This window comes from Arabidopsis lyrata, assembly GCF_000004255.2.
Source record: "Arabidopsis lyrata subsp. lyrata unplaced genomic scaffold ARALYscaffold_4, whole genome shotgun sequence".
NCBI lineage: Eukaryota > Viridiplantae > Streptophyta > Magnoliopsida > Brassicales > Brassicaceae > Arabidopsis > Arabidopsis lyrata.
This window is the reverse complement of record NW_003302552.1, coordinates 14,764,297-14,775,983: the sequence shown is the minus strand read 5'-3', so window position 1 is coordinate 14,775,983 and position 11,687 is coordinate 14,764,297. Positions and strand designations below refer to the sequence as shown.

Here is an 11,687-nt window from a genome sequence, read left to right as displayed (position 1 = left end):
TAAGATTTAATTGGGTTATAGGTTAGATCTTATCGACTCAAATAACATCAAAATGTCACCCGTTTGAAATATCATGATATATAGATCCATATTAGTTTAAATAAATTGTAACGTCAATTTTCTAATATTTAGGCAATGTTAAATATCTCTGATATCTCTGATTTGGGATCCAATACGAAACTCGATTCAATCCTGTATGAGAACAGGGTATTCGGAGTTTTCATATCTGAATTTCAGATAATCTGATTTTAAAAGTAAAATATTCAATTCTGTTTTCATTTACTCTAATAGTATATATTTGAAATATGTTAAAAAAAATATCACAAATAAAAAAATTCACATTTCGCTGATTAGGATCCGAACTATGATAATCTTAACGTCCTTACTGTTAAGGTTCCGTAGTGCTCTTAAGCTGTTTGTAGAAAAGTTTTCTACAACGAATTACAATAGTACTTTTTAAATGTGATTTAGAAAAATATGTGATGTTTGAAAAATAGAATAAACCATATACTCACTCTATTTCAAAATATAACATGATTTAGTGAAAAGCAGACACTTTAATTTTATTTTTTAAAAAACTATCATTTAATATTTAATTTAAAAAAATTTAACCGATGATACAAAAGATTGCAAATACAAATGGTTGTAAAATATCAAAATAATTAAAAACTGCATAGAAATTTGTAAAACATCATATATTTTGAAGAAAAAAAATCCTTGAAACATTCTATATTTTGAAACACAGTGAATAGTATTTTTTATGATGTCTTTATTAGTATCTATACTTACATGAGTTAGTAATATATGAAAAAAAAATTATTTTGAAGGGTGGTTAATTTACGTGGTAAGTAGTGAAGATATTAAGTTATGGACTCTCATGACCACTTATTCTTTGAATGTGAATTTTCTAGATCGGTGTGGGTTTCCCTAGCAGGAAGGATTTCTCCGAATCCGCCTACATCGCTATCTTCAGCCTCTACTTGGGTTTTGAGTGTCCAATCCTCTCCACCTCATTATGCTAGTAAGATACTAAAACTTCTGCTCCAAACCTCAATTTATTTGATTTGGAAAAAGCAGAACCGTAGAGTCTTCTCTGTTGATTCAAGTACAATCTCGTCTACTAAGTCACTTGTTGATCGCACTATGCACAACCGATTAATCCCCTTCTCGCCGGAGGATCCTTCAGTCAGAATCTCTCTCTTTGGGTTTTATTTTGGTTGTATCAATAGTCCATTTTAGTGTGGCTCAAGCTCAATCTTTTTGATGTTCCATTGCTCTTTCTCTTTAAGAACTCGGTTTTAGTTTTTAGGGTTTCATTGTATAATGTAAACCTTTTTATTTGGTATAAATCTTTAATTAAACCCAAAAAAATGTCATTTATTTGGTATAAATCTTTACAGGTGACCCCTTGAAATAATGTTGATAAATTTTGTTGTCGTTGTTCAAAAAAAAAAAAAAATTTGTTGTCGTTATATGCCATTGGTATCGATAAATATGGGTGGTGAATATATGTAATTATGTATGTTCGTAAGGGGTATGCACTTGGACGTCGAGGTCAAACATCAATCACTTTAGTGGACAAATGCATTTTATTTTTGTCTCGCGGGCAAGCTCTCTTGTCCGCCCGCTTTAAACACTCTTCAAAGCATATAGTATCAGCAATAATTTAATTTTATTTCCCTAATGTTTTATCTATCTCCCACTTTTTGTGATGGGGAATCATCAATAGCCATATTTTCCATTTATAGCACATGGAAATAGTACAATATTGCATGCCTCAACATTGTAATTTATTATATGGAACATCCAATACCTTAATGACATACTATGTATGTTTTGGTTTTCACTAATTTTATATCTAAATTCTGATATTTTGTAAATATGTAATGTCCCACGGGTTTAAATTCTGATTTTACTAACGTCACACGGGTCAATTTACTAAATTATATAAATGTGAATTTTATATCTAAATTCTGATTTTACTAATGTCCCACTGGTCAATCTCTATACTAAATTTTATTTTTTTTATGGGTTAAATCTTAAAAACCAAAAAGTGTAATCATATAACTTTAATACTAGATAAAATTTATTGTAAAAATCCAACATTTTTATATATAAAATAAGTTTTTATAAGTTTAATACCAAAAGTTTACATATAACTTTAATACTAAATAACAAAATACTAAAATCTAATATTACTATATATAAATAAAATATTGTCCCGGTTAAATCCTAGATTTTTGAAAAATTTACATATAAAAAAGACCCAAGAAACATTAAAAATAAATACAACAAATTCATCAACTTAAAATAAAATTATAAAATTAATTAAATATTTTAATCTGCGGTGTACCGCGTATCATATCCTAGTTGTATTACATGAGGACTCCATTGTATCAGCTTAATATGTATTACTGGAAATTCGAGATGTTTAAAGACAAAGGTAATAGAAATGTATGTATTCATACCTAATCAATATTTAATATTCTTAAATAACGTCACATTTACATTATCATGCTCAGAATTGATTTAACCTTATGAATAATATTCGTGTAATCTCTCGAGTTAAGTGCTAAAAAAGATATTGTCGACAAAAAAACAAAAAAATGCTAAACAAAAACTAAGTTTTTTGTTTTGTTAGTTTGATAAACTAATGTTTCAACATTGATAAATATTATCGTGATGTAAAGAAGAGTACCCCTTAAGGAATTTGATCCTAATAATAGCCATGCCAACCAATTTTAATAATTTAATTGATACTTTATCGTCAAGATTAAATTTTAAATAGCATTTATGTAGCACATTATTATTATTATATCTTCTATGGAGTTTTATGTTGCAGCCAAGCTACTACTACAGATCGACCCACTCATCCCTTTGAAATATATACGTTTTATATCTTTTACTCCCTCAGTTTCCTTTGACAAAACTATGTGCATTATATATATATATTAGTGACAAACGTAATCCAATTGTACTAATTTAATGTTGTAAAAAAATGAAATGACTTGTTTTATTCCTCTAGTCAGTAATAAAAATATATTTTAATCTAAGTTAAAATATTATGAAATTGAAACTCATATTATATATGTAGAAATGTTAAAGACGTCCACAGAAAAAGAAAATATGAAACATTTCATGATATTAATTATTTGTTGAGTGTACAGTGTACTTACAAATGGAGTCGACTAGACTTTGTAACAAGCAAGTACGATCCATTAAATCATGAGATATAAAATAGTATTAAAATCTTCCATGATATTTTTTATTGAACTTTTTTTGTATATTTTTGAAAGAGTTTTATGTGGACAACAAACAATAAAGAGACTTGTCATATCACGCATATTAAAACAATAAAACCTCACGGAATACTTTTCTTTTACAAAAAAAAAAAGAAAAAAAAAGGAAAGAAATACCTTTCTACACAAATATATGCATCAGATGCTTGAAAACGCCAGAAAATAAAAAAAAAAAATTAAAAAGCTTCATTACGTTCATATCATTATATCTAAACTAACTCGTTGTAATAACTATTAAAACAATTTTGCCAACATTTCCTGCTGTTGTACATGTGTTATATGAAAGTTAAATTTCAAAATTTTCTGAAGTCATTTTTAATATTTAATCCATTATCATTTACAAATTAATCAGGAACTTTTTTTGTTTACTATTAAATTCTAGTAAATTTAGTATGACATGTGTATTTTGAGATCCATAAGAAGTTATGCGAGAATACCTCGCACCTTCCGCATCAATGTATCAGAAAAAAACCTTAGCCAAAATGTATTTTAGGCATATGATAGCATAGGATGTAACACGTCAAAAGGTATTTAGGCGTTATTACATTTTCCTAACTAAATACATTTTGTTTGCGTGTACGTGTAGTAAAATACGGAGGGAGTATGAGAAACCACTTTTCAAATTTATACAGAGATAAAAGACATAAATACATTAAACTTACTAGCATATATATGCTTCATATATTATGCACATGTCATATTTTCTATTGAGCTTCTTCTTATGTGAACATAACATTGGATGTTTTTTAAGAGGCATCTCCTCTAATGCGTCAAGCGATTATGATCGTTTTATCCAGTAGCACATGTTCATCTACTTTCTAACAGTTAATCTTTACGGACACAAACAACCTCTCACATAATAAGCTTGACCAAAGTTCTGAATGAACCACTATATATATATTTTTTTTTCGCAAATTATGTTTTCTTTCTCCACCATTCAAACCAAATAAACAAAACAAAACCAAACCAAATTATGTCTAATAAAACCAAAGATAAAGCCATCTGTTAATGCTTCAAAGATCGCTGTTAAACAATTTAGAGCCATATTAATTTAGCTAGATAGGTTTCAGGCTTTGTAAACGTTATATACATATGTTCTAGAAACTAGACAAAGTATCCAATCATAAAGGACGGATCGAGGAAGTCTCACCCGATCCAGTTTCAGTTCTCGGTCTTTTAAGAACAAAAAAAAAGAAGTCAATTTCGATAAGCTAAAACTGGGACGTTTCAATCGATCTTTATTACAGAACCCTATTCTCCAACCATAAATGGACCAATAATTTTCATTTTTCTGTTTAGGTTTTGGATCTGAGAAATATCTATTTTGTCTTTGTGCCAATTTAAATATATTAGTGGCTGTCGGTACATCAAGAAAAGACCACTCTCTCGGGGCCACAGTACGATCTATCTTTTTCTCTTGTAAATTCTTCATCAAAACAAAACTCTAAACTAAAAGATTTCAACCGTAAAAAATAATTATTGCAGTCAAGACGAAAATCTAAAAAATGTGGTATAAGTAAGTTAACAAACAGTTGGATGATTGACTTACGTTAACTTTGAATTTTCTATCTAGTTAGAATACTATTACTTCAAATTTATTTTAAAGATTTCAATTATAAAATTACAATTTTTTTCTATCTAAAAACATAACGTAGTTTATGGGTAGAATTTGTATAATGTATATCAGTAAGAAGCTTTATAGAACTTATAAAATATTGTCATATCCCTAATAAGTTTGGTGAAAAAAATTTAAAATTAACAATTTGGTGAAATAGTTTGTTAGACATATACATAAGTCTTTTTTTAAAAACATCAATTTTTATGTAAAACAATCTTGTGAAACTTTTACTTTTGTCAGTATACAAGATTTTCTAGTTAATTATGTTTTGAGATCACAGAAATTCTTCGTTTTAATTACTTTTCAATATTAAAAACATCATTTATTATTTAACTAAAACTAAATCAACCAATAAAAACCAATACTACAGAATATAAATAGTTATAATACATTAAAATAAATTAAATTATGCAGAAAACTTGAAAAAAAATCAAAGAAAATGGAACAAAATAAAACTTCTAAAACATCTTACATAATGTTTTAGAAAGAATTTGTATTTAAAAAAATGTTGCAAAACTTTTAATATTGTTATTATGTATTACTCCCTCTATTCCATTATAAAAGATTTTCTAGTTAATTATTTTGTAAGAATATATATATATATATATATATATATAAAACTAAAACAAAATTAACCAATACAAAATACTGCAGAATATAAATAGTTATAAAACATCAAAATAAATTAAATTATGCATAAAAACTTCAAAAAATCCAATGAAATGGAACAAAACAAAAATTCTAAAACATCTTACCTAATTGAATAAATGGAGTATTATCTTATAAAACTTTTTTTATTTTCAATTTAGTATTAAGTTTTAACATACAAATAAATTAAGAAAGTGGTAAGACAAAATCCCAAAAGGAAGATAATCTCAACTAGATGAACAAAAAAAGCCAAAAAAATCATTTGCAGGTTTATACATTTGCAAGATCAATTCAATACAGTTCTAGATCTTCTGGAGACTTCACACTTTACCCTAGTTTTGAGAACATATAAGTATATAACATAGCCCATTCCCTAACTCTGAATATAGCTAGGACATAGACATCCACCATCGATTTCTAGCCCATATTAATGTATTTTCTACTTCTCTGTCATAAACAAAGCGCTCGTCTATAAGAGTCGTCTACTTGCAATAAAATATTTGATTCACCTGTAGCCTTTAGGGATGTGTACTGTATGTTGAAAATTCTCCATCACTGCAAATATTGAATTTCATAATCCTCAAACCATGTAGAGCTCTCTACTACCATGTGGTATTCTGGCGAATGCTTGAAAATATCTTTTATGTTGAGTTTTCTATATAAACCACTAAAATATTCATAATATCAGTTGATTTAGTATAATGTTGAGATATTTGTTCCAAATAAATAATCCATATTAGTTTGTTTCTTTTTGGACTAAAAATAATCCATATTAGTATAAACTGAGTTTAAAGAAAAATCATGATATATACGAATGGTATAAAAAATAACGTCCGTATATAGCTATCAAATATTTAAAATAACGTGATTAAGTGTTTCATTCAAAAATTACCCTTTAATCGATGACTTAGCACTATTCTCCCGGAGATAATTTGCCAACTAAAGTATTTTAGTTTTGATATGGTGCTATTATATCTTCCAAGCATGAGCTTTAAGGGAGCTTAATTAATTAGCCCAAGATGAAGATGTTTAATATGAAAAATGTTTTAAGCAACCTAATAGTTTTGATTTAACCTTCTATCTTCTAGATTTTTGTAAGATGTCGGTACATAGCTCCTACACAAAATCTTTGTCTTTTTTTTTTATCGGATGTCCCCGAAGGGACTTCTTTGCCTAAATATCTCTAACCAAAAGTATATCCTCTTAGTCCATAAATTCTTGCAAATCTAGTAATGAGATCGAAATATGCTCTATCTATTTATTTCTATTTTTTGTTACTGAAAACACTGCATTATATCATCGTTATGAGAATTTAGCGGTATCTATTTTCAGTATATTCGTTAATTCACGTGTTGGGAAATGTTATCATTTACGAGTCAACTCTTTGAGACTCTAAGGACAATAAGCGGGTCCTGTAATCGAGTCTGTCAAAGCTTACGTGGCAGTTATTTGCCACATCACGATATTGCTGATCTCATCTATTTTGTCATTTTCTCGCCGCCTAACGTCATTCCCTCTTGATAGTTTTACGCCACGTGGAAATCAAAATCACCCATTTATTTTTCTTTGAATTAAGAGATAGATCCGTATAAAATCTTGTTTTTTTTCCAAAAATACATAGAAAAAGAAAATACCAGTTTTGTGGTTGGTCCCCATTCGGTTGTGTTAAAATTTTATTAGTTTTTTAAGGCAGCCATATTTGTCTATAGAACCTATGAAAACAATAGAACAATAAAATACTTCCCACTTTCATATATCTTATAAATTCCGGGTCTATTATATATATAGGATTAGGTTTTGAAATAACTTATTGCCACAACAAGAAGAGATAACAAAAAGAAAAGAGAGAGAAATTGTAAAAAAAAAAAAACACTCATGGAATATTCCCAATCTTCCATGTATTCTTCTCCGAGTTCTTGGAGCTCATCACAAGAATCACTCTTATGGAACGAGAGTTGTTTCTTGGATCAATCTTCTGATCCTCAATCGTTCTTTTGCCCTAATTATGCTTACTCCGATGACTTTTTCTCATTTGAGTCACCGGAGATGATGATTAAGGAAGAAATCCAAAACGGCGACGTTTCTAACTCCGAGGAGGAAGAAAAGATTGGAATTGATGAAGAAAGATCATACAGAGGAGTGAGGAAAAGGCCGTGGGGGAAATTTGCAGCGGAGATAAGAGATTCAACGAGGAACGGAATTAGGGTTTGGCTCGGGACATTCGACAAAGCTGAGGAAGCCGCTCTTGCTTATGATCAAGCAGCTTTTGCCACGAAAGGATCTCTAGCAACACTCAATTTCCCCGTGGAAGTGGTTAGAGAGTCGCTAAAGAAAATGGAGAATGTGGATCTTCATGATGGAGGATCTCCGGTTATGGCCTTGAAGAGAAAACATTCCCTTCGAAACCGGCCTAGAGGGAAAAAGAGATCTTCTTCTTCTTCTTCTTCTAATTCTTCTTCTTCATCGTCCTCTTATTCGTCATCCTCGTCCTCAACATCAAGAAGTAGTAAGCAGAGTGTTGTGAAGCAAGAAAGTGGTACACTTGTGGTTTTTGAAGATTTAGGTGCTGAGTATTTAGAACAACTTCTTATGAGCTCATGTTGATCTTGTAATTAATTTCAGTTAAAGCTACTATTAAACTTTAATTTTGTGATAATCTTGAAATTTGTTTGTTCATTCTGCAATTTCTTTGGTTCTCTTATTTTTTGTTTGTTGTATCCAAAATGAAATTATTGGAAGAGAGGCGATATGGTGATGTTGAAGTATATAAAAAAAAAAAAAACTCTCTCTTTTTGATAAAAAAACTCAATTATTGCGTTATATGGCTGGAAAGTATGTGTGTCCACCCTTAATTGCTTTAATATTTTTTTTCTAGATGTAAAAGATATTAGATAATAAAAATTTCTCCAAATAACGATTCCTGTAAATCTAAAGACTGTGAATCTTAAAAATCAATCAAGTCGATCCAAAGCTATAAAGGTATTTTCCCTGGTTCTTACCCAAAAAAAAAGAAGCTATAAAGGTATTTCTTAATATTCGAATAACAAAATCTAACCAAAAAGAAGTTGATAAGATAAATTATAAACTAGAAAGTTTTTTATGAGTAGGATAATTCGATTATATCTATAAAGGATTAAAGGTACGATCCTATTATATTGTATAACTAGATCATGACCCGCACGTATATGCGGGGTTTCATATTTTAAAATTTTTTTAACAAAATTTAATTCAATATAGATAATTTTGTTGTTTTATGATATATATTTTAGTATATTAGATCTGGATCCACGTACGTGTAAAAATATTCTTATAGAATTTGTTATATATATTTTAAAAATATAAAATATTTTGTTGTATTAGTGAACTTCATAATAATATAAATATTATAAAGTTAGAGTAATGAAAAAAAAAATCAGTTGCGTTAATGCATAATTATATTTTAAGATCCGGACTAATTTAGTTACAAAAGTTAAATGGTGTTACATTTTTATTTTCTTAACTAATCAAAACAGTTCTAACAGTTAAATTACATATGTTAAATAGGATATAAATTCGGTTTTAGTTTGAGTTATTCATGTATATTAGCAAGGCGTAACTATTTTGGAACAGGAAACATATCCTGTCTGGTATCTGTCATAATTTCTTTGTCCCATAACCTGTCACATACACATAAAATAAAAATATTACGGTCTCATATCTGTCATAAATAGAGTATGTATAACTGAAAACATATGTACATATGTGTAAACAAATTTATTTTATATAGTGCTCATAACCCGAACTCATACCAGTTGAGTATTTAGTTTGATTTTAATATATGTCCCCCTTCCATCTCGTCTCGTAATTTCTATTTCCATTTTATTCCATTAAAATTATGTTCCAAATTCTTGTTTGCTTACCTTTAAATACCATACAATATTACAATATATACTGTGAGTTTTGCGGATTAATATGTATGATGTTAAAGTTATAAATCTATTTTAACAAATTTATTAATGTTTCTAGCTAAATTTTGCATATTTTTCTTTTCATTGTTTAATCATAATTAATTCGATTTTTTGGACTAAAACTAAAATTTGAGATATATCTATAAAAAGGATATGCTTTTGCTGTATAATTTATTTTGAATGCAAAATATATAATTAGTTCACATTATTTTGAAAACTGTGTGCAATATATTATGGATTGGTGTAAAGAAGATCCGGTTGAGAAGAAAAAAAAGAAAACACAAAATATTTCGAAATTAATATGTACAATCTATTGTTTAGATATTTCCGAAACTTGCTCTAAATGAATGCCCAATATCGTTTTTTTAGAAATTGTGAAATAAAATTTGTTTTATATTTCAAAATTTGTGAAAATATTATAACAAAACTGAATCTTAAATATTTGTATTTAATTTTTTTACGGAATTTCAAATTCAATCTTAAAATTCTCCATTGATAAAATTTTTTAAACTATAGTGTTTTTAATTTTGAATTAAAATGGTATTATTTTTTTTTTTTATATAGAATAGTTTATTAGGATTGGTTTAGATAAAATTTTAGTTGGATATCAAATCTTAGTTTTTCAATTCTCATTGGTTAACAACTTTTTAGAAAAAAAAATTAAATTTTCGTCCATAATTAATAAGAGAGAGAAAGTGAGTTTAATTTTTTGGAAACTAATAATTACTTTAAAGAATTTTATTATTTTTTATTTAAATATATTATTTTATGATTACTATTATATCTTTAATGAATTTATTTAAAAACTAAAACCAATGGCATTTTTGTAACACTTTACAATTTATAAGGTTATTTAAGTTTGAGTGCTTCCCAATTAATAGTATAGATATTATATGATAGATATATAGTACATATTATGACGTTCATATTATATTGTGTTATTACGTCGTTAATGATACTTTCGTTATCATCATTATTGTTAATCTAATTTATCATCATTATTGTTAATCTAATTATTTATTGGTTGTTTGACTTTCTTGCTAGCTTTTTTTGGTTGAAGCTTTCTTAACCCAATAAAGCTAGAGATTCACAATGGACGTTAAAATCAAAATAACAAGTCGAGATTTTGTTGGATGAGATGATTTTTGTTATTAATGTGCATAAGATGAAAACATTTTTGCCGGTTTATTCTACTATCATTGTTGCATCATAATTTATATCCGAATTCGATATTATACTTATATAAGGTGTTGACGGTTAATAAGTTCTAGATTTTTTTCTTTCTTAACATTTTTACTTTATTAATTTGAATCACGAATTACATACTTACCAGAATACGTATACAACTAATTAATATTTGGATAGAAAGAAATAATAATAAAAGTGAAATTAAACGTTTTCTATTGTGGAAGCCCCCTTGGCCCATTGGTTGAACAAGGGTTAATTAATGCTTCTACATCCAGAGGTCTGGGGTTCGAGTTCCAAATACTGCGATTTATTAATAAATTTGCAGATTATTGGAGGCAAGTGTGCAGGAGATCTCCAGCGATGTACAATTATAGCTGTTCGCCACGATTCTACGCAGAGAGGAAAGTGTACAATTATAGAGGTGAGTATGAAGGTTAAAAAAAAAAAAGGTTTTCTATTTTGCAAGTAAAACTTACACACAAATAGACTAGTAAATTTATTATTTCTTATCATCTTCATGGTCAAGTTAATATTATTTTTTGGCTATCATCTTTTCATAACACTCCGATATATTTTCGAAAATTATTGGTTACGATCCATCGGTTACATCGCAAACATACAAATATCTCTATCCCCCACGCATATTACAGAACCCCTGATCCCATATTCTCATACCAAATGCAATGTATGGAAGTATGAATATTAAAACATACTTCTTTCATCATCAACATCAACCTACTGCATTTAATCTTGAAGTTCTTGTTGATGTTCTTTGAGATCTAGAATAAAAAATATCTATATCATCTCTTTTTATAACTTCTCCGACGGATTCTCCTCTATTAGCAGAAGAAAATCAAAAACCCGGATGCTAGATCGCCTTACACAATTTTGGGATAAAAATTCTCAAAACTTTTGAAAACCACTATTCTAGATATAATCAACTGATTCTATCGAGAAAAAAATCCCAAAAAAAAAAAGCAGTAGATG

The 11,687-nt window shown here is 28.1% G+C and overlaps 1 protein-coding gene across 1 annotated transcript; it reads left to right on the top strand.

Annotated features, from left to right (window-relative positions):
- The first annotated feature begins 7,197 nt into the window (after window positions 1-7,197).
- On the top strand, window positions 7,198-8,369 carry LOC9315381 (ethylene-responsive transcription factor 15). The gene has a single exon (XM_021029978.1). It carries the CDS (start codon window positions 7,441-7,443, stop codon window positions 8,167-8,169), a length of 729 nt encoding a protein of 242 aa, XP_020885637.1. The 5' UTR covers window positions 7,198-7,440; the 3' UTR covers window positions 8,170-8,369.
- Window positions 8,370-11,687: the final 3,318 nt, after the last annotated feature.